The following is a 22,907-nucleotide window of genomic DNA, read 5'->3' on the forward strand; positions in this document are numbered from 1 at the left end:
GACCACTAAATAATCTGATTCTTTTAAAGCTCTGTAGATTATCTGATTTTTATTAACAAGCCCTTTTTGAAAGCACGGCGAACGAAGACATCGGAGAAGTCAAATAGGCTGAGCAATGGTTGGTTAAAAACTACCTTTCAACACTCGAGCTAACAAACCGCTGCTCTGTGCATTCACTTCTACGCCATTCAATAGGCTACGTCTTTCTGTGGTGTATTTTCAAATTTACCCCACCCCCTCCGCAAAATAAGACAGCGAAACTAAGTTTGCCTTTTGCCCAGGTTCCATTTATTTATTTATTTATTTATTTTTACAAAACGAAAAGGTTTGTATTTTTTTTAGCTGCTTATAAAATATCTGGGAGGTAACTAAGGAACACCCCCAGTAATTATAGGATGAAATATAAATCAGAGCATGTATACCTAGCATTTTAGAGCATATTTCTGTGTATAAACAGGCCACCGTGACGCGCGACAAGCCGAAAAAATAGAACAGAAGCGAAAAACTATGCTTCAGTTCGCTTGTGTCGCGCGAGCTTCGCAGCCGTTACGCGACGCGTTCGCATCTGGTGGAGACGTCGTCGCCCGCTGCCGTTGTAATAACAGTACTTCAACTACGCTTCAGTTACGCGCGTAATACGCGCGTAGTGCGCTCGCGGTCGATACGCGTGCGGTGGGTGCCCGGCTTTACGCTACGCGTGCGGTGGGTGCCCGGCGTAATGTGTCCAGGGGCGCCACCAGGGATTTTGGGCCCCCTCAACCCCAGAAAACACTATGTTCTAGTATTTCTGAGAGCCCCTGTCTGTCCGGGCCCTTGGAAACATCCCCCCCCCCCCCCCCTTACGGCGACCCTGAAAATGTCCATTGTAGCCTGGTTCAAGCGATGGTCCTGTCCCGCCTGGACTACTGCAACTCGCTACTGGCTGGTCTGCCAGCATCCGCCATCAGACCCCTGCAGCTCATCCAGAATGCTGCAGCGCGTCTGGTCTACAACCTCCCCAGACATTCCCATGTCACCCCCCTGCTCACTGACCTCCACTGCCTGTTATGGCTCGCATCAAATTTAAGACCTTGGTGCTTGCATACCAGGCAGCTAAGGGGTCAGCACCAGGGTACATCCAGAGGATCATCAGACCCTACACACCAGCCAGACCTCTCCGTTCTGCCACCTCTGGACGCTTGGCACCTCCCCCTCTTCGCGTCTGTACTTCCCGCTCCCGTCTGCTGTCTGTCCTGGCCCCTCGCTGGTGGAATGACCTCCCCGTGGCGGTCAGAACAGCAGAGAATCTCACCACCTTCAAACGCAGACTGAAGACTCATCTCTTCAGGCTGCACCTCTCACCACCCCTCCCTAGCCTATAGTTTAGCTCACTGTACCTAGTTAGGATAATATGATTATGTTAGTGTATCTGGCAGGATTGTTTTTGTCTGATTAGGTGTGATTAGATGTGATTCCAGTGCTAGTTTGTACTTGGTAGGATTCTTGCTTGCTGAACACCTTACTCTACAGGGTTGGAGTCCTGATCGATGTGGTCACTTCTGGCACTACGATCCTTACTTCACTCTAGTGTTTCTTTTGCACCTCTACATCATGAACCAATGCACTTGTTGTACGTCGCTCTGGATAAGAGCGTCTGCTAAATGCCTGTAATGTAATGTAAAATGTAATGATTTTCACATGACACAGAGGTGTGATCCTATTGGTCATAAAAAGCAATTACAGCAGTTAGGAAGTCCGCAATTCAAGTGCAAACTAACCGCACCCAGTGTTCAGATTTAGAAGGTTACAGAGTAGTATGGCTGAGGAAAATCCCATTTTTGGTGACATGCACATTCTTCCCCCAACTGGCGGAAGTCTATTACAGACATGACTGACTGACTTTTTGTAATACTCACATACGTTTCCATTAGGATGCTACGTGTCTTCCATTGGTTTCATCTCTAAAAATCTATCCTTACGCAGAATTGTCCTGTAGTTACATTATTAGTTCACCATGTGTCTCGGCACAAGTATTTAAATATTGGAATGAAAATGAAACTAGGCAAAACAAATTATTTAAACTCTGCGTTAAACATTGGTTGTCCAATGTACAGAAAAACGTCAGCTGACAGAAGGCTACTCGGCGTCAGGCTAATCTTGTCTTTTTACTTAGGACCCAGTGTTTCTTCGAATCTCAAGCGCTAATTAGCCAATATGGTAATGTTAAATGTCTTGACATATTTTATCTTTGCAGCTGATTTGTGAACTTAGCCTACACTGTAGTAGTAATGGGCGTGATTGTCATGCAAGCAACCTGAACTGTTTGTGTTTTCTCCATTAGTGCTCGGCAGCTATAGCTAGCTGTCAGTTTTTTTCGTTAACGTTACTCTAGTGTACTGATATACCGTGTGGTGTCAATGATAACTGAACATCCAATGTTAGTTAACATCTTTCTTTCTTTATTTCTCAGCGATTCCGGTTTTGTGGAGACCTTGATTGTCCTGACTGGGTCCTCGCTGAAATTAGCACTTTGGCTAAAATAGTATGTCTTCTGTTGTCAGTGTTAAATTAGTCAAGTAGCTAACAGTTAAATTAGCTAAACAAGATTTGGTCTTGGTGCTGAATTAGCTTGTTTACCTATTTTTTTTTATAACAAAGGTTAATAATTGTTCCAGTCATCATCTGGCCAGCTAGCTCATACCTGTTGTTGGAAATCTACTTTCGTCTGTAAATTTGTTCAGTAAGGCATTATTTTGCTACAGTAGATTTGTGAACAAAAAAGCAACCCATCTCAGAATATAATGTGCAACGTTACTGAAACATTTCCTCTCAAATTTCAGTCGAGTGTGAAGATGAAGCTCCTTTGTGTGCAAGTATTGAAGGATCTGCTTGGCGAAGACATTGATGTAAGAAAACATTACATTTTAATTAATTACTGTGGGGTATTCTACTCTGACAAAATAGTCCAGGTAGGTACTATACGAGATTAAGATACATTACATATTTCAAATGCATCTATTCTAGCGTTGTTTTTTCTTTCTTTCAGTATTGTAAAGTGGCAAAGATAACTGCAGACGCAAAGTTCGGTAAGAGAAGGCACTGCTTTTCAGAAATGTTTCATTTATGATTAAGAAGGACCAGATGTAGTCAGCGTAATATGAAAATATTCGAGCCGTGACATCCGAAAGAATGAACTGCGATCTGCATTCAATCTTAATCTCTTGTCATTTCTCTCCTCTGACGCACATGACTCTTTGCTGGTTCAGAGAGCGGTGATATAAAAGCCAGTGTGGCCGTACTGAGCTTTATCTTGTCCAGCGCGGCTAAGCATGACCTGGACAGCGAGTCCCTTTCCAGTGAGCTCCAGCAGTTGGGCCTGCCCAAAGGTATAGACAATCCATCAGAGCGTCTCCAAGCCGTTCAGTGTCTTAACTGTAATAGTATAAGCCATTGTGTTGACAAATTAGCGGTGCTTTTATATGTGAAGGTTATTTTGTTGTCCTGCAAGAAGTATTTTTTAAAAGTTATAGTAGATTAAGTATTACATTGCCCCTGGCTTTTCAGATGAGTGTGGGTTGTAGGTTCTGATTTGTTTTGACGGTAAAGCCATTAGCATGAGGTTTGTTGCAGTGACTAAGCAGTGCACCCATCTGATGTCCCTGTGTCCCTCAGAGCACACCACAGGACTGTGTAAGTCATACGAGGACAAGCACACAGCCCTGCAGGAGAAACTGAGGGAAAGCAGTCTTCGCTGTGAGTACTAATGAACACCGAGGAAGGCCGAAAGCAGACACGTCTGCATTTTCTTACTCCGTGTTTCATTTTAAAATAGTCACTAGGTTAACACAGTGGAGTTTTTTCCCCCATTGTCCTAGATAAAAACCCAGGCCTCTTTCGATCCTTGGTTTTGTTTTGTGTCTGTGGATAGTTTTTTGTTCTTTGTGAGCACGGGTCTTGACGCTTTGGTGGTGGGTGTGTCTTACAGTAGGCCGCCTGGAGAGCATGTCTTGGCGGGTGGACTACACCCTGAGCTCAAGTGAGCTGAAGGAAGTGAACGAACCCACCGTACAGCTGAGACTCCAGGCACAAGGCGCGGAATCGGGCTCCACAGAGACCACCGTCGTATCCATCACTGCGGACAAGTTCCGGGTCCTGCTGACCGGTCAGTCCTGGGGGAATATTGTGTCTGGGCAGGACAGTAGTACAGTGGCTTTGGGCCTGAATTTAAACCCAAGTTGTTGTCGACCTGACAGGTCAATGCAGTTTTTATACTCTAGAGAAAAGTAAGTGGCCTTAAATGTTTTCATTAACATTCAGCTGTATAAGTGGAAAACTTGTGGAAGTGGAAATGAGCATTGCAAGTCATTCAGCAAAAGGATATACAAAGCAAATAAATGCTGTCATGTGCAACAAATGTAAATGAAACAAGTGTTTGCAAAACATTTTTCACACATCGTTAATACATTTAGAACAGAAGAAATGAGTTATGTGCTGGCAGAACAAATGTCGTTTTCATAATGTCCTGCTTAATGGTTTGTGATTGTTCATAGTTATGCCAAGTGAGTAGCTGTAAAGACAAGTCTATCCTCTTTCCATCTGCTGCTGATGAAACACTAATTTGGTGAATTTTGCTTTGTTTCAGAACTCAAGCAAGCGCAAGCCATGATGAATGCACTACAATGAGGTGGAACTTTATCATATGTATGTACATATTTAATAAAGGGGTTTTTCATAAATGTGCTTGCATAAGTAAATCATTCTGTATTTTCAGCTTGACATGAAAAGGCTTATGTTCACAAAGAAACTACCAGAAATTGTATCCAACTATATTTTACATTAGCAAAGAAAAATTGGGTGGATCAGCATTACAGAACATGCCAGAAACAAATCTTCAGACGTGGGTATGTTAACATGAGTATGTCATTGTCTTATGTCTAAGAAAGGTTTTACCATTGTATACCAGTAACCAGACCTGGACTGCTTGTCTAGGGGTAAGATATAGGCTAACTCTTCTGTGCAATGGAAATCAGAATCTCTCTCTTCAATACCTCCAAGCTTCAGCTAATTGAGTTATTTGTGGATCAGTGTGTCAATTACATCAGGTTATGATTCAATCTGTTAGCGAAGGCTGGCTTAAGGCAATGTACTGACCATTCCCAGTGCATCTGAGCAAACTTCATTCCAGCCCCTCCCTAGCACTGGAATCTCCTGAGAAATTCCTGGTATGTCTGTCTATGTGCAGAGGCTGCCGGTACAAAATGGCCACCAGGGTGAGTCAGGACCTGAGGGTTCTCAAATCTAGAGAGGAGTTCTCTACTGAGCCTGTCAGGGATCACACCGTCTTTCTGTCCAAATACATGCAGCGAGGGGATGGTGAGGGCTGTGCCAGTGTAAAACCTTTCATGCTGAGCACACACACTTTGGAAGCCAGCCACTAAAATGGCAAACTGAAATTTGAAATCAGTGGAAACTTGTTCTTGTAATGCACACACCATGGCCACCAGTGCAGCTCCCTGACTGAAGCCCAGAATCCCATCAAAGGGACCCAACTCCCGAACGGCCTTCTTCACAGCCTCCAAGCTCTCCTCCAGCCCAAGACTGGCCTCACACACTTGCCCAGCATCAAAGCTCCGAGCCTGGACATCTGAGAACCACCAACCCCTGGGGTCTTCTTCATCTTTGGCCACCTCTTTTTGTTCCTGTCCCTGCAAAACTAATGGGGACACACATGGTATATAGGTGCAGTAATAACAATGCTTACCAGGAATACAAAACTACACCTTAAATTCCATAGTGTCTCCTCAGGTGATGAAGTCTTTCCCAGACATACACAAATACGTATTTTCTGATACTTCTGACTTGAGTCTGTGTTAGCTAAACGATCTAGTTACATGTCAATTCTGGATATACAGCTACAAAATGCACACAATATGTGCATCTACAAAATACGTGGGCTTGCTGCAGAGTGCATAGTCAACAACACTCACCGTCCATTCTTTGCGAAACGCTGTGAGGCGCGTTAATGTACACCCACTCAACGTGTTTCTTCAGAAGCTTCCTAAGAGCCCCAGTCTTGTCACGGAAAGAGTCGCTGTTTTGTCGATAGCCATGGACACAGAGAACTCGAAGTGGTGCAGCGACTGTGAAGGCAGACATAGCTAGAAAATAACTTGGGTGGCAATAACGTTAGCTTGCGAATTTAGCGTTACCTAACGCGTACACCTGATAGACCGGCAAAACTGCTCAGTTCAAATATCTAAACTCCAAGCGCTGGTTCTAATTGTTTGAACAACTGGAACACGGGGATTCAGAAATAATATGACACGAAGCGATCTGCTTTTCCTATAGTACTGAGACTGTTCCACAACAAGGAAATGATCTTGTGTTTCACACATTGCTACTTTCGGTTTTTTTTTTAATTCGCTGTGGGTACGATGTTTTAATCGGGTAGAAACACGTCTCAAGGTAAAGGTTCCTTAGCTGACTACATTGGTATACGCGTTGAGCTCCTTATTTCGTTTTGAAATGAATGATGCGACATAGGCTATTTGAAGTAATGTCACTGTAATAATAGAATAGATTCTTTAAAAGCTGTAATAGTTTATTACAGTGATATTATTTCTTACTACTTGTAACTTGTAGCTACCGAAAGCAACCTGGTTCACTTGCAACTTTTGTAAATATTTTATCCATATTATATAGTCAATCATGGCACACATTTTTCAATGACATTTTTCAGTTTCAATGACAATGACAAAATATAGTGGGTTGTAAAAAAATGTAATAAAGTTACAAATATATTATTTTAATTATATAATAGGTTTACACAGCCAAATTATAGGTCTTTGTATATAGAGAATTTTTTGTTATCTTATCAGAATATTAAACTACCGAATGTTCAAACTATAAAAATAAACTCGCCATGAGATTCAGTCTCTGCGTAAGTAACAAAAAACAAAAAAACTACAACTCCCATCAGATACACAGTATCCTGCTTTAATTCGATGCTGGCCAACTGAAAGCACACGAACTACTCTTCTCAGGCACTGGTAAATTGTCCGAAGCACGATGAGTAAAAGCTGTCTTAGTTTTATGTTATTTCAGAGTATATAGCTATTAGAAAATGTGCCATATTTGCAGACCGAAGTCACACGCTGTCCGAATTAACTCTCAGAGTAGTTTTAAGGACTAAGGTTATGTAAGCTATATTAGCTAGCTGGCTGGCTAACGTAATACGTGATTTAACAGGCACGAAGTAGCTGAATTGCACACGTTTTGCAACCTTCTTGTGGTTTCAAAACATGCCTTTCAACGTGACTTCTTTAATTGATCGATTTGGTAATTCTGATTAATGTAGTCAAGGATGTTAAAACATTTCTGGTTAAACTGATCGTAATTAGCCTACTTCCTTCACTGGCTGCACTTACTTGAACCCTTAGCCTACTTAAACCAAGTCAATTACACGTACAGTATAGTTTCATAGCTATTTAGGTGAGTTGCAGGATATGTAATGCAGAACGATTACCGATTCTGACGATATTTTTGTAGACTGTCCTTCATTCACGGAACAAAGGGTTTAATTATTGAGAAAGGGTTAACATTAACACATTCTTAGTCTATTCTTCAAATATCTGGTGCAGCATTTCACCGGTTTCACTGAAACAATTTGAAATTTTGTTGTAAACACATTTTCAAGTTTTATAGGGAGTTTGTGTCGATGAAGCATGTTAATGGTTGTGAAATGCTCATATGTTACATGAACCAGTATGAAAGAATCCGACTGCTTAATGGCGTGCTTATAACTGCCATTGCCTCCCTCAGCTGGACCGCTTTCCCAACCCACAATGCCTGAGGGCCCAGAGCTGCACCTGGCCAGTCTGTTTGTGAACCGTGTGTGCAAAGGGGTTGTGTTCACAGGGGATGTGGAGAAGTCTGAGGTAAGTAAATGTCCTGAGGTTCCCTTTGCCTGTGAAGCCTACCACATCAGTGCCAAGTCCCGTGGGAAGGAGGTGATGCTCACACTCACACCCATCAAGTGCGAAGGTGCTGCGGGCAGGGCCAAGGCTGGTTTGGTCCAACCCATGAACGTGGTCTTCCGCTTTGGGATGTCTGGGTACTTTCGTTTCACACCCGCAGAGGAGCTCCCCAAACACGCCCACCTGCGGTTCTACACCAATGAGAAGCCACGCAGGGCCTTGAGCTTTGTGGATGCCCGCAGGTTTGGCAGCTGGCAGCCTAATGGGACCTGGCAACCAGACAGGGGTCCCTGCACCATGTCTGAGTACCAGAGCTTTAGGTGAGGACCATTTTTAATAAAAACTTACTTCCGTCATCAGCAGTGCTGTTAACTGTGCTATTGTTGCTGTGTGAATGAGGCATTAATAGGTTGGTATTGAAATGTTGCAGGGATAACGTTCTGTCACATCTGTCAGACCGGGCTTTTGATAAGCCCATCTGTGAAACTTTGCTCAACCAGAAGTACTTCAATGGGATCGGGAACTACCTACGAGCAGAGATCCTGCATAGGTGAGCCATGATGTGTACCAAGCCTACTTCCTTAATCAACAAAATGCCCCTGAACACGCTGTATAGACACATTGTGAAACTATCCAAATGCCTGTTCAGAAAACAAATTCTTCATTATATTGTGCTTATTGCAGGAAAGAATTCAAATTTAATTCAGTTTGGAATAGCAAAAAGCATTATAACTGCATGCCAGTTTCTGAGGCTGTACGTAATCATCTAAATATATTTGTGTTTTTTCCCCTCATAGGTTAGATATTCCACCCTTTGTAAATGCAAGAAGTGTGCTTGAAAGGCTTCAGTCAAAGGAGTTATCTGAACTGGACAATAAGTCAGCTAGTGAGAAGAGAGAGGTAAGTGACAAGAAAATAAGTTTTTTGTTCTTTGTCCTTTCCGTCCAATTTTAGTTTGTCTTTGAAAATGTGATCAGGGAAATGGAAGTCAGTGAAGAGTAATGGAAAGAGGTCAAAGTGGTCCCATAGTTTATGAAAAGCCATGGGAATTTCAGAAAGTCTTTGGAATAACTATTCAAATGCGTGAATCTTTCTGGCAGTCTTACTAGTTTGGTGTAATTTACAGTTGAAGTCCAGGAATGCCAATGTGCTGATACTGCAAAGAAAAATACCACTTTGTTGATGTATGCCCACTACATTATGTCATCTGGTAGTATTTCACCTGCCTGCACATGCCAATATATTACACCTCTCAAAAAGTAGTTACCCCTTAAAATGGTACAATTTTGTCTGAAATTCTGGTATTATTACACTATGTCAGAAATGACTAAAAATCGAAGGTTTTAACCTTTTTAAAAAAATAATTGAAAGGTTATGAAAATATGGATATAGATGTGATTTGAACGGGGATTATGCAATTTGATACATTCTTACCTTCCCGTTTCCAACTGTGTGTTAAAGGTGAAGTCCGAAGGACCAGATCTACTCAGCTTGTGTCACACTGTGCCCCTGGAAGTCGTTCAGCTGGGTATGTTACAGCTGCTGTCTCAGGCTGTATGAACCTGGGGCATTTACTGTCCTTGAAATAACAACAGTCTCTTCTGTTTTCTCCCAAATTAAATGAGTTACATCCTTATCACCATGTAACAGGATGAGCTTTCTGTGACCTTGGCAAGGTGTATTATCCATCTTGTTTTGGATAACCTTTACTTGACGCATTCTCTTTTCACATGTGGCTCTGCATCCACCCACTGTGGTAGGAGGTAAAGTCTACGACCCTGAGAAAGCAGATTACTCCTACTTTAAGGGCTGGGTGCAGTGTTATTCCGTGGATGGAATGAAGTCAGTTAGAGACCACAATGGCAGAACTATATGGTTCAAGGTGAGAAAATGTGTGATACAGTACTATTATGGCTGCTCATTCAAGCCAACCTTGTAGTTATGTGCTCAGGGTACGCTCATTTCAGCCTAGTCCTTTCCTGTACGGAAAAATGACGGGAGTGACAAATAACTGACAAAGTAAAACATATGCCAAATAGTTTTCCTGGCTTTTTCTTTTGGATTTTTGAAATACTTTAAATATATTACATTGTTGGTTCCTGTACATGAGTGAGAATCTAGACAAAGTTCTTGAAACATCGGTGATTTGGCAACACAGCTTTTAGTGATTAGTGATTAAAGAATGACCTTCACTGAAATCCCCTTCATTTTTAGGGAGACCCTGGCCCCTTGGCCCCAAAAGGTAAGAAATATAATTGCTACCTCTTCACGGGTGAAATGGTTTTGACTTTTAGCTACGGCTTAGCCTTGACTATGCAGAAAGAACTTGTACACGTGTATTACTCAATGTCTTATTTAATTTCCATTTAAAGTATGTATATAATTGTATTTTCTACTCTTTGTAATTAAACATTGAAATATTGAAGTGGATTATGTTCTTCATGTGTCCCAAAAATTATGAGCTAAGGTAAACTACTTTCCCTAATCAGTGGCAAATACAACAATATACCTGGCAAACCATGAGAGAATATCAAAGGCTTCCTTTCCCTCACTCCTACAGATTCCAAATCTCCCAAAGGAAAGAAAAGAATTAAGAAAGAGGGAGGTGACTACACTGAGAATAAAAAGGTGAGAGGCTGCATTTCCTCTTTCAAAATGTTGAACAATATATCTTGGCACATGGTCTAACGTCTTTGATTGTGGATTATAAATGTACATACACAAACGCAAGGATCTGTTCAATACAGTGTTGCTTAACTACTACTTTGCTGATAAATGAGAAACTACTGCCAGCCAAGATTCCTTAAAAGAATTATAATGTGCTTTTATTAGTTGCCAAAAAAGAAACAGGCCCGAGTGACCAAAAAGGATGTAAAACAGGAGAAGAGGGTGAAGAAGGAAAAGGAAACCCAGGATGAAATGCGGCCAAAAAGAGGCAGACAGAGGAAGCAGGAAGTGGTCCAAACGCAGACAGGTATGGGGTCAAAACGTACACACGAAAGTGCAGGTGCAACGCCACAAAACCCTTCCCGCCCCTCCTGCCCCCCCCCCCCCCCGAGCAAATGCACGACAGGACATGAGTAAACAATGGTTTCATACTGTAGTTCAATGACTGTACCATACACTTGTGCTGATTTCGTTTTTGTATGCACGTACAAATTCAGGGGTTCCAAAATGGGTCTGTGGAATCCCAAAGGGTTCCCAGCCAAATGAAACAAATATGTTCCATTTAAAGAATATTTATGTATATTTTAGACTTTCATATATACAGGGTAGCCATTTTAAGGGTCCTTGAGATTAAACATTTTGGAAACTGTGATTGATTCAGATTAAATTCTATTTTAGGTACACGGACACTGAGAAGGCGAGTTACCAGGAGAAGTGCCAGAGACAGCTAACGGGCTGAAAGAGACCAACTACTGCTAGCAGCATTTTAATACTGTTTGTACTTGATACAGATTGTACTGTGTACAAATTTAATGCTGTTTGTGACTATTGTACCTTTGAAAAAGTTTGTATATAAAAAAAGCAAAAATAACCTTTTTACACTATCATGCTGTATATGCGGTTGGATTCAGATTTAGTTCTGTGGGAGTGGGATGAAAAATAAAATATAGAACAAGGGCAGCATTCTCCAGTGTTCGGAGAATTAAATTGCTTTATATTGTAAAGTACAAATTTTGTCAATTTCAAAAAAGTAGTTTGACCTGTAAGATCAGTTAATGTTTTATGATTTCTTGCTCAAGTCTGATGTAGTTGCTAAGAAATATCTTAATATTTAAACACGAGTTGTTTTGTTTTCCCTTAATTTATGGCTTTTGACATATGCCCCTTAAGACACCCTGATGGTATTTCCAACTGGCTTTCACTTTAGAAGGAGCAGAAGGGACAAAATCTGGAAGGGGCTGAAACTCAGGGAGATTCCAGCGTCTGTGACTGGTACAGGACATGACCAATTGGGGCGCTCCAGAAGATCACAGCTTTGGGGAGGGAAAAGAGAGAAAAACATAATTTTAAGACTCATTCTCAGGTGTTTAGGGGTTTTACTGTAAAGAAGAATGACTCCTGGTTAACACTAATGCTACTCACTGACAAGCCTTGCGAATGGGCAGGCAGGTGGTGAGAGTAACTGATACGCTGCTTCCATGCGACTCGTAGAGCCGGATGACCAGAGCATCCTTCCTGTCCTCGCCCTGCAGGACGTAAGAATGCTTTGTCACGCGCCAAGCCTGACGCGTTTTTGGATAAGGCCGAGGGGCCACTTCCTGGGAGGTACCTGTTTTACTGTCTCAAGGACAACGGCGGGTGAGCTGACTGAAAAGGCGCTCCAGCTGCAGCCCTCGGGGGCGTTGGGGATCAGACGCAGCGGGTAGTTCAAGTTGTAGGCACACTGGATGACAGACGCTTCCTGAAAAGAACCTGCAGAGCAGACATTTTAACAGGCAAAACCACAATAACTGACGTTACAAATGCAGGATATTTCCATGGTGAAGTACAATTCAGGTACATTATAAAGCCTGATAGGGTCATTTCCTTCTGATGGTTATGAAAGCATATATCAGTCTCTATTGTATAGGCAAATTGGACTTCATCATGCAAATATGCTGCAGTTGTAATGTCAGTAACTGTGGACTTGCCCTTATGTGGCTCTCACTGTAGCCATGAGCGTGAAAATGCAGTCCTCTACAAGCAAACGACACGTCTGGACACCTACCAGTATGGGGCATCACTGCATAGGTAAATTCATGCTGCCCCATGTCTGCGTTAGCATCTGGTAACTTTGGGGCACGTAGCCTAAGGAGGCAGAAAAGGAAGGGGCGGCAATGCAGTTGTACCCTTCAGCAATTTCATCAGTATATCTATAAGTGGACTGGATGTAAAAGAATGTAAATTCTGCAAGTTGCTCACAAGAGAAGTGGCTGCAAAATGCCAAAATGAAATGGGAATATTAGACATTTTAAAAAACAAATATTTCTCTTATTTTCACCTAAATTTAGAATTCCAGGTTGTGGCTCACACGCTAACATTATTTCACTCTCACCCACACACTAGGAGCACTGTGTGTGTGCGCACTTTTCCGTATCGCAGGTGTTATTTACCATTGAATACAATGGGGAAGAACTGATAACGCTCATATTCTAAGCTCACGATTTTCCTTTGGCAGAGTTCTGCGACTGATACTTTCCTCCGTGGCATATGTGCCAGAACACCACCCCAGCAGCACACTCACAGAGACAGGGTGATGGTGTTCCCATGAACCGAGTGGCCGTATTTGCAGTCGTTCAGCACCGCGACTCCGAAGCCGTGCTCAGACAGATCCGACCACTTGTGGCCCCACACCTGAGACATTTAAAGGAAAATTGTGATGTGCTGAGTACTCATGGGGTTTATTTGCCTTTCTTCTGTGATTCACATGAGGCAAAGTGGCAATTTACTTCACTTCAGACTCAAAGGGACACTTCCTGGGTAAACAAAGTATTGCTTTAACAGACTCCCAACAGACTCAAAATGGCAAACAAATTAAGCACATTAGTGCAATAAATTCTCAACTGGCACTACTGGAAATCTGTGACTGAGTGTTTGTCAGGGCTGTTTAAATTGTGAGCTCTTCTCTGAGTCAATGTTTCCCTTCCAAATGTTTCCTTTCCAGTATTTCACCAGAGGTGTACCCCAACCCCCAGGGCTGGGTGTGGCAGCTGCCCTGACCCCGCTTCCCCACGTTCCACACCTCAAAGCGGGCCCAGTCCCAGGACGTGTTCCTGTGTGTGGGTCTCTGCAGGTGGCCAAACTGGATCTCGTAGGTGGCGTTGGGGCTTCGCACTCGCACAGGAAACTCCACCTTCAGGAACTTGTGTGATTCCATCCAGTCCACCTGGAAGCGGGGTGAAAAACCACCTCTGAGTCAGCATGCTCCACTGTTAGGCCGTGAGGTCCAGTCAACCTTCACCATTTCTCTGGTTTGGCATCATTTGTTGAACCGGCCTCTACTGACAAAAATGCTTATACCAGCAAGAATACCTGCCATTTTGAATGCATTTGTTCTAATACCCAGATATTATCTTAAAAGATTCAGTCATCTATTTCTGATTAAAGTTGGTATGTGTTTATTATTAATGTAGCCATATGAATGTGGTTACTGAATTACTTTTGCTGTCTGTTATTAAGCCAAAGGCTGAAATAAGCAATCCATTTTAAAATCCAGAAGGAAACCTTTGTCCTGAACTTGACGTAAGGACATGAAGCATCCAGGATGATCTCCTGGATCAGAGAACTCCTCCCACTGATCCTCAGAGTGAACTTCACACTGCCCCGCAATCCTCCTGGACTCCCCACCTCCACTGGCCCCACCACCTCCACCACAGGCTTCCTAAACGGAACACACCCAGTCCCCACTCACTTTCCCCTGAACCCCCAAAAGGACACTTGCAATGGCACCGGCTCACAAACCTCTAGAGTAAACATAGGAACTGGGGAGGGTAGGAGGGGGCCAGGAAGCAACAGGAAACTGCGCATGTTGAGGACAAAAGAGCTTGCTGCCCATTGAATTCAATGTAGAGCACCAAGGTAATTTACTGCCAAAGAAAACCTCATTGGTCAATTTTTTGTGATCATAAATTTCATGTTATGTAGTAGTTTGTGAAACAATGGTTGTTTTGGTGGTCCCAGAAGTGTTGGGAAAATATTTATAAAAATTTGCATATTGTATGACATATTACATATTTTTACAATCTACTTAACATACGAAACGTAAGGATTGTTAATCGAGTTTCAGAATACCATCAGGGAAGTTTTATTTTGCCTTCAAAATTCTGATATTCATCGTTTATTTTAATGGGAGCTCCAGTGTTTTGCCCTCAGGATGCGCAGTACAGTCTTACTTCCGGGACTTCACAAACTTAGGTCATCTGAAGGCGTGCTTGCCTGTCTAGTTAAATATGTGCATGAAATCAAGTGGAGCAAAAGCACACTGGCTCCCTCACCTAGTCTGAAGGTGGTAGTCCATAACATCCCAAGCATCCCAGTATAGGGGTACGTCGTCAAACAAAACAAACTGGTTCCCACAGCAACCATCAGATATGGTCTCTCTGTAAACCACAGGAAATGACTGAGAAAAATACAGTAAATTGGAAATAAAATGTTCTAATACCTGAGCCTATGTATATAATGCCAGAATTTTAATTAAGCCAACATGCCAATTTTCTGTGTATATTTTCTGTGTACATTCTGACAATAAAGTTTTTCGAAATTCAAACAGAATTTCAATTGACAGTCACACCTGTTTGCTTCCACCAGCCGGAGGGAGACTAGACGGCCAGACCTATCGATAACCACCTTCAGGGTCCCATTCTCCATGAGGATGGTGCCATCAGCCTATCAGAACATAGTGTAATGTCAAAGCCAAGCCCATTCTCTTGGATCCACTTATCAAGGTGAGGCAAGTGCAGTCAGCCTATCAGAACACAACAGAAGAGGCATCCCCTTAAATACAATGCTTTTGGATTAAATAGTGCTGAGTACCTGAGCTATGACAGAGACGGGGCATGCAGGCAGGACAGACTCAATTACAGCTGCAACACCAATGCTTGGAACTTTCACCAGCGCTGCAAAGACAGACACGTGAGACACGCATGGGAGGAATTTCTTATGGAAATTATTATTAGCAAAAAGGAATAATTATTTAATAAACATATACAATAAAAAATTGATATGAACAGCTAGCACTAGTTTTAGCACTTCTTAACTTTGATGTGTCTGCTAACTCTATTCTGTATCAAATAGTTTTAGCAGTAAACTGCAAATTGACTATTTCCCGACAGTGTAAAAGTATTCTCTGGACTCACCGAGTCTTGGGGGCTCAGGTACACCTCCTGGCAGTGAGATCACCTCAGTGCGCTCCCACGGCAGGGTGTTCAGAGCGGCGATGGCGGAGGCTCCGCCCCTCTGAGCTTCAGTCCACAGCGCCCCACAGGCCTCCTCTAGCAGCCTGGCCCCAGCACGGCGGATGTCTGCCACACAAAGACAAGCACAGGTTAGACCTCACACTCTCACAACGCATCACTTCCTAGCATGTAAATATGCTATTCCTGAACAACCTTCAGAAATGACACTGCACAAGCCAAGCTAAGTTTAGTTTATACTGGGAGTCATTTAAATGTAACTTCGTATCCAAGAGGCATTTTCTGTGATAACAGACTTTTTCCAAAACATTCGTTAGAATGTGTTGTATTTGAAGGGTGCATCAGCTACCAAATAGACCTGCTACCCAGATCCTTATTAGTTATTTTACCATGAGAACTCAAAAATATCCATATTCGGTCATAACCAGTGCCATAATTGAATCTGTTCATTGCATTTATTTCATATAATCTTGTAAAGTACTGCACCATGCCTCTCTAGCCTACTTAAACAATATTGCACTACTGAATATAACTGGATTAAATCACATGTAACTTATGAACTATGATAAGATTACTGGCCCATTGATTACCCTGGTAGTAGCCCAGAGCGTCCTGCACCACCATCTCAATGCAGGAGCCTGGGATCACATCATGGAACTGATTGAGCAACAGAAGCCTGCAGCACAGGAGAACGCCACGGGTAAATAAAAGCAGATGGGTAAAATAAGGTTCAGGTACCTGTCAGGATGTACACTAGTGTGTGCTGTCACATTGTTAATGCTCTGCAATGTGCCTAGGCATATTACACACAATTCCCAGGGAGCAGTCATCTTCTGTCAAGGGCTATCGTGCATTCTATGAACCTACACTGCACAAAAAAATATTCATCTTCACAGAAAAGATTGAGCAGAAGGCAATCAGACTGTGAAACAGACAAAACCTGACGCCTGAATATTATTAGTGAAGCAAAGCAGTGCTTCCTACTCAGTGAGTCATTGTGGCTGAAGTCAATCTGCCACAGCCCAATACCTACCTCCACAGCTCCTGCAGCTTGGCGGATGGGTACTGGAAGGTCTGGTTCCAGCACAGTGCCAGGCTGCTGGCCACCTCCACATCATGAAGCAGGGCTTCACATTGGCGATTTCCCAGCTTGATCTAAAGACAGACACATTCAGTGACCGTTTAGTCTGTACTGATGCAGGTTTTTTTAATGACTCTTAAGAGATGCAGCAGCAGGACGCAGCTGGTGACACACACACCTGTGCTTGCGTTGTGTATGTGCCATTGTGAAGTTCCAGGAAGAGCTCTCCAGACCAGGTGCAGAGGAGGCTTGAGTCAGACTGAAGCTCAGAGAACAGCTTGTCTGGGCTGGACATCTGGACCCTGAAGGATAAAGCAGCACCTGAATCAATGCATAAAGTACAACAATGACAGCAGAAATGTCACTGTGATTGGCTAAAAAGACTCGCTGACATGGAGCAACAATATCTGTAAAATGTATTTCTGTCAAAGTGAAGTATCGGTGGCATGTGATGTGAGAGAGAGTACGTATATATGAATGTTGAGTATCTGCAGCGTCTGATGTCATTAATAGCACAATATGAGGTCTGAGATATGCTAAAAGTCTTTCCTTATTCTCCTGGCTGTCTGAGTTTTCCACACAATGTTTTTGTTCGTTTAGTTACTCATTGCTTCTCATAGTGAAACCCCTGTCTGAACTGGCAAATAAACACTTCCTAAGTATTGTGCTTTGATGACAGAGCTGGGCAGGGCTCCTTGTTTATTGTGCTTGCTGGGATTGTTCTTTCAGGGTGTGGGCTGGGAATGCACCTTGGCAGACCATCTGTGTCCTGGATTCGCTTGAGTCTGTCCAGCATGAGCTGGGTAGGGCCACCGCCTCCATCCCCGAAACCAAACAGGACCGCGCTATGATTGGCTCGTCCTTTATCTTTGTTGTTTTTCAAAGTGTTGGTTAGCTGAGATCAAATAGCAGAAAGGCATTAGATGTCACCCTCTCTGCCAGCCCCAACTCTTTCTGGGGGTTTTCAAACAGACAAGCAGCTGTAAAGCTGGGTTAAGGATGTTATTCTCCTGCAGGGCCCATGCCTGGCACAGTACGCTGCTTTGCATTCCAAACACCAGCTTAAATTACTTATCTTCATTTTTATCATTTACTTGGTTTGACATTTTCTCAAATGATATCTCCCTGTTGTATTTTAATTTTGGGTCATTAATTAATGTAGATCTATACAGCTTAACATCAATTGTACCAGCTATTAATGGGTGGGAACTAGTTGGCAGAGGAATTGGCAGGGGTGAGGCCCATCAGGAAGACTGTTTGCCCCCAATGAAAGCCACTCACATCCTCAACTTTGCCCTTCATTTCATAGGAGTTCCCAGGGGGGAAATGGGTGATGACACGCGAGCCGTCCAGCCCTTCCCAGAAAAAGGTGTTGTGCTGAAATACACATAAATCAGGCACATATATTGCTTACAGGTGTGATGTTTGAACAGAAAACTAAACATATTTATTTGACCTGTGCGAGCCTGAGTTCAATCAAAGGCATCAAACATTTCTGTCAAAATATAGAAATACTCACATAATGAATATTGAAGAAGGGTTGTATTTAAGAAAAAGATGTTGTGCCGTGTACTGTGAAAACATGCTCGACTGCACTGTCTTTCTGTGTCCATGTTCCTAAGTGCCGAAGGAGCAGCTTGTGAAACGTGAGAGTGAAACCCTTTCTAGAGAGAGCATTCATGTTTTTTGGCTGTCACGTGCGCGTTCTTTCACAACCCACAGCCCATCCGCGCTGCCCACTGGAGGAGAGCTCTTACAGGGAAGGTGTTGACCAGGTTCCAGCTGAGCTTCTGAGTCAGGAACCGAGTGATCCCACTGCCCTGCATGATCTGCGGGAGCTGCGAGGAGTAGCCAAACGTGTCCGGCAGCCAGAACTGCAGCAAGGCAGAGAGAGAAAGGAGCGGGAAAACTGGACATCACGCTCAATTTTACCCTAGGGTCCTGGCAAAATTCCCACGCCGGCTCTCTCAATCTGGCCGCCTAATTATGCACCAGTATATTCAGCTAAATAAAGCTCCTCCACTCCACCAGAGTGGTCTGACAGAAATGCTGCCGTGCACCACCCAAATTGGTGCTACATATTAGTGGTGGTTAAGATGAGTTACAGTCACTGTAAAAGCACTATATAAACATAGTTCATCAGGAATTATTTCAACAGATTAAAACAACAATTACAGAATTGTGGGACTTTTTAGACAAAAGATGGTCAATGCCACAGGTGCTGTTTCTTATTCCTCTGTGTGTTAATGAGTGATAAATATAATCCGATGCAGGAAGAGACATAAGTCAGATCATGAGTCACTGTGCATGCCTCTGTACCTCTGTGCAGTATCTCCCAAACTCTTGATGGAAGAAACGTTGGCCCTCTAGAAACTGCCTGACCATGGACTCTCCAGAGGGAAGGTTTCCATCCTGAAACAGAGAGGCAGACACGTTTCGAGTTTTGTGCAAACAAAACACACTGCTGCCCGGGACTTTGCAGAATCCCCTGATATGGCCTGTTAACAAAAACAGTATTTCCAGATGCATCCTGACTAAAGAAACGCAGCATTAAAATGTCTCTTCAATGGTAACTTGATATTAAATCAACGCAATACAATACTGTTACCATTTCCACCCATGTGCCTCCGACTGGGATGAATTGCCCCTTCTGCACAAAATGTTTGATCTGTGAGTAAAGGCCTGGGTACCAGCTCTTCACCCACTCAAACTGCTGAGCCTGTCAGGAGAATACAAAGTGGTCAGGGCATGTCAAAGGTCGAATGCTAGTTCCAGGATTAGGTGAAATACAGGTGAGGTGAGTTCAATGGTACCTGAGAGCAGGTGAAAATGAACTCTGGATTTTTCTCTATGAGGCGAATCGACGTCACCCAGCTACGAGCACACTTCCGGATTGTCTCCTCATATGGCCATAGCCAAGCTGAACAAAACATTAAAAATAATCATCAATAGCTTTTGCAAATTGTATATCTGATTAATTATCTCAGAATGCAAGAAATTTGTGTGAGAGTGTGAAACCTGAGTCGATGTGGCAGTGGCCCATGGCATGGACGGTGTGTTGGCTTTGTCCGTTCTTCTGGCTGAAGAACTTTTGGGCCAGGGCGTGGGCGGCGGCAAAGGAACTGGGGTCGGCGGGGTCACAAAGGTTCACCATCTCATTTACGGTAAAGAGCGCCTGGTACCCACGCTGCTCGCCCTCACCCAGACACTGAGAACAACCAGGGAGCAAAAGAAATCAGCCAGGGGAGCCCACCGGAACTTCCCAATACCTGTTCCCACTAGGTGCTACATGTTTTATGATCCACGATAGCCTTGTTAGCCCAGCCTTTCATAACTTTGCAGGTATAATGCCCAGCTTTAGTTCTCAGTCAATGAAAAGTGTTTAAAGGAGTACCATGGTGATTTTCACACTTTCTCGGTTTTATGTGCTATTTGCACAAGAGGCATTGAAGAAACACAATGAGCAAAGTATTAAATATGTCCGTTCTGTATTTTTGGAGAAATATGCGTTTTAAATTCATTGTCCTATTTTCAACCGGTTGAGAAAGTTGTCATTTTGCTACGTCACGAATACAGTAACCACTCCCATTTCCACGCCCCGTAAAGAAATCTGACAGGACACACCGTCCTGCTGTTCAGACAATGCAAATATTTGACTAACGTTAGGTTCACTTAAATTAGAGTGCCTTTAGATTATTTCTGGTTATATTCATTTAGCTAGCTAGCTAACGTTAGCTAGCTAGGAGGTTTGCTTTCATAAGGCAATGTTATCGATAACGTTAGCTTGCTAAGTTTGCTTTTATGAGGACGTTATAGTTGTGCTTTTATCTTAACTTGGCTGGCTAGATAGCAAAAATTATAATTGGATATTAGTCAACGTCCTTACCTTAGCTATCTATCGATACTTGATATACTACTAAGCTAGCTAGCTTGTGAAAATTCACTCTCCCAAAGAGAGCGCGTATCATGGGGGTAGCTATGGTAACGGGGCACAGTCTGTCAATCATAGCTAACTGACAGTTCTCATTACCACGCCCAGACGGTTCGGGTGAATTTTTATCGTGGGAAATTTAGGCTTAGAAAAATACGTTTTAAAGTACATTGAAATGACTGAAGAATAAAAAAATTATGCACATTTGTTTTGTTGTTGCCTGAAGACAACTGGGAAGTGTCACATTCAACCACCATGGTACTCCTTTAATAAACTAATTTATTCAGACAGTAAACTGAGGGCTTAGTGCCTGTGTATGAGATGAGGCCCAGGAAGATTAAGTGATGACTCTTCTTTCATTTATGTTATTCCATACCTTCACAATATCCACAAGCATCTCAAAGTCAGTCAGAAGTTCTCTGACATTGTGATTAAGCACAACAAGCTCCGCCGTCTGAAGAGTGTACTTCCTGTCAGGGTCAGGAGCTGCAATCATGGATCCCTTACCCGCACCAAAAAGTCCATTACAGGCCAGCTCTACATAGAGAGTGACACTGCAACACAACAGAAAAATAAGGTCATGGGACATTGTGTTATTCAATATAAGACCAGAAGCTCAGAAGAGGTTAAGTGTGGTTATTGACAGGAACGCTGCATATACCAGCAGGACCAGCCAGGTGACAGTTTGAGCTGTTTTACCTGTGTGGCTCATCATCCCTCAGGCTCTCTGTCAGCATATAGCTGGTCTTCTCACCCTCTTTGGTTAAACCCTGTGATTCAGAGACAGTGCATATGTTCCAGTAGCATATAATCCATTATAGGATTCATGACACCACCCATCCCTATTTGTGACACATGGAATATTGTAAATGATGTTGATTAGCATTGGTCATTTTTTACACCCAACCTGAACAGGCAGTCCATCTCGCCACACCATTGCTTCTCCATCACTCTCCCATCTGAGATGCACCTGACTCCCTCTCCAGGTATCTGGAATGGTCAGTAAGACCTTAAACCAACATGTCCACCATCTAAAAAAGGAAGTATAGAATATTAAAATGATTAAAGACACTGCTCCCCAAATGGATTTTATTTATTTTTATAGATTTGCCTTTTTTTCATACATAATATCCCGAAGAAAAATCAAACATGTCGTTAATAACGGCACCATAAATAAGATACGGAAAAGTAAAGTTTAATAAATGTGCTTACGTAGGTCCAAAGCTGTCACCAACTTTGCATGGCTGAAAATTCTGCTGCACAGCCTCTGAATATTGAATGCGTTTTTCAGTCAGGAATGAAGAGAGTGTTTCTAAAGGACACGTGTCACCATACAACCTGATGAAAGAAATGTATGAACAGAAATTACACCAAATCCTTAGAATAACACTGGAAAATAGCAAAGTATTGCATTACATTACATTTGGTAGAAGCTTTTAAGCGACGTATAAGTGCATAATGCAGTCAGCATCATAAAAAGTAATGCCAAAGGTCACATTTTGCACAGCTGTACGAGTGGAAATGCATTCCCAATCAGTTCTATATATAATGGTATAATTTGCAATAACAAGGTAGGGAACGTGCACTTTCTGCCTGAGCGTTTTACGACGATGATAATCACACAACTCTGACCAGCATATTATTTTGTAGTTGATTAAAGCAGTGATCAGATAATGTGTCAACGTGACGCTACCTTCCTTTAAGATTGCAATCGGTGAAATAAACATCAGAAATAAACTTCTCAGCACGCTCCAACAGTGTTCGTCGGTTCTTCAGCACAGGTTGGTGATACATATTCTAAATCGCACTAATTTCAATTGACAATGAGAGATCTGAATGACGTCTCAGTAATGTGGAATCTAAGCTCTTGACACAATCCAATGGCACAGGCAATGAACAGTTCTGTCGGCACAGGACTTCTGTGGCCGTTCTGCTTCCCCGGAAATGTCGTGTCTTTAGTTGATATTTTTTGAAAGTCATCCAAATTGTAGGTGTCGCTGTTGTAAGTGCTGAGGCTGACAAGATGGTTTGAGTCATGTGCC

The 22,907-nt window shown here is 42.8% G+C and overlaps 4 protein-coding genes across 10 annotated transcripts; 2 read left to right on the forward strand and 2 right to left on the reverse strand.

The window, feature by feature from the left end:
* Window positions 1–2,035: 2,035 nt before the first annotated feature.
* commd4 (COMM domain containing 4) lies at window positions 2,036–4,715 on the forward strand. Of its 2 annotated transcripts, XM_064313181.1 has the most exons (8): window positions 2,036–2,196; window positions 2,450–2,521; window positions 2,820–2,885; window positions 3,026–3,065; window positions 3,246–3,365; window positions 3,652–3,732; window positions 3,965–4,141; window positions 4,622–4,715. In XM_064313181.1, the coding sequence occupies exons 1-8, from the start codon at window positions 2,194–2,196 to the stop codon at window positions 4,660–4,662; spliced, it is 600 nt and encodes a 199-aa protein (XP_064169251.1). In that variant the 5' UTR covers window positions 2,036–2,193; the 3' UTR covers window positions 4,663–4,715. The 2 variants fall into 2 exon arrangements, with proteins under 2 accessions (XP_064169251.1, XP_064169252.1); XM_064313182.1 differs by lacking the exons at window positions 2,036–2,196; window positions 2,450–2,521 and adding an exon at window positions 2,227–2,416.
* A 76-nt stretch (window positions 4,716–4,791) lies between these two features.
* Window positions 4,792–6,421, reverse strand: ovca2 (OVCA2 serine hydrolase domain containing). The gene is made up of 2 exons (XM_064313180.1): window positions 5,967–6,421; window positions 4,792–5,692 (listed from the first exon to the last, which is right to left on the reverse strand). The coding sequence occupies exons 1-2, from the start codon at window positions 6,133–6,135 to the stop codon at window positions 5,172–5,174; spliced, it is 690 nt and encodes a 229-aa protein (XP_064169250.1). The 5' UTR covers window positions 6,136–6,421; the 3' UTR covers window positions 4,792–5,171.
* A 478-nt stretch (window positions 6,422–6,899) lies between these two features.
* neil1 (nei-like DNA glycosylase 1) lies at window positions 6,900–11,490 on the forward strand. Of its 6 annotated transcripts, none has more exons than XM_064313175.1 (11): window positions 6,901–7,028; window positions 7,801–7,916; window positions 8,016–8,275; window positions 8,386–8,505; window positions 8,753–8,855; window positions 9,417–9,483; window positions 9,716–9,837; window positions 10,170–10,197; window positions 10,516–10,583; window positions 10,788–10,929; window positions 11,301–11,490. In XM_064313175.1, the coding sequence occupies exons 2-11, from the start codon at window positions 7,824–7,826 to the stop codon at window positions 11,351–11,353; spliced, it is 1,056 nt and encodes a 351-aa protein (XP_064169245.1). In that variant the 5' UTR covers window positions 6,901–7,028; window positions 7,801–7,823; the 3' UTR covers window positions 11,354–11,490. The 6 variants fall into 6 exon arrangements, with proteins under 6 accessions (XP_064169244.1, XP_064169243.1, XP_064169245.1 ...); XM_064313176.1 differs by lacking the exon at window positions 6,901–7,028 and adding an exon at window positions 7,042–7,470; XM_064313174.1 differs by having other exon boundaries at window positions 6,900–7,028; window positions 7,801–8,275; window positions 10,800–10,929.
* man2c1 (mannosidase, alpha, class 2C, member 1) lies at window positions 10,755–22,809 on the reverse strand. Its single transcript, XM_064313167.1, has 26 exons — window positions 22,559–22,809; window positions 22,078–22,203; window positions 21,773–21,896; window positions 21,565–21,635; window positions 21,242–21,419; window positions 19,953–20,142; window positions 19,748–19,854; window positions 19,543–19,653; window positions 19,254–19,346; window positions 18,692–18,808; window positions 18,216–18,311; window positions 17,684–17,829; window positions 17,113–17,236; window positions 16,887–17,008; window positions 16,444–16,529; window positions 15,797–15,961; window positions 15,474–15,556; window positions 15,232–15,326; window positions 14,936–15,040; window positions 14,166–14,322; window positions 13,684–13,827; window positions 13,186–13,295; window positions 12,670–12,749; window positions 12,232–12,374; window positions 12,045–12,148; window positions 10,755–11,935 (listed from the first exon to the last, which is right to left on the reverse strand). Exons 1-26 carry the CDS (start codon window positions 22,657–22,659, stop codon window positions 11,821–11,823), a joined length of 3,093 nt encoding a protein of 1,030 aa, XP_064169237.1. The 5' UTR covers window positions 22,660–22,809; the 3' UTR covers window positions 10,755–11,820.
* Window positions 22,810–22,907: the final 98 nt, after the last annotated feature.

This window comes from Anguilla rostrata, chromosome 16 (genome assembly GCF_018555375.3).
Source record: "Anguilla rostrata isolate EN2019 chromosome 16, ASM1855537v3, whole genome shotgun sequence".
Taxonomy (NCBI): domain Eukaryota; kingdom Metazoa; phylum Chordata; class Actinopteri; order Anguilliformes; family Anguillidae; genus Anguilla; species Anguilla rostrata.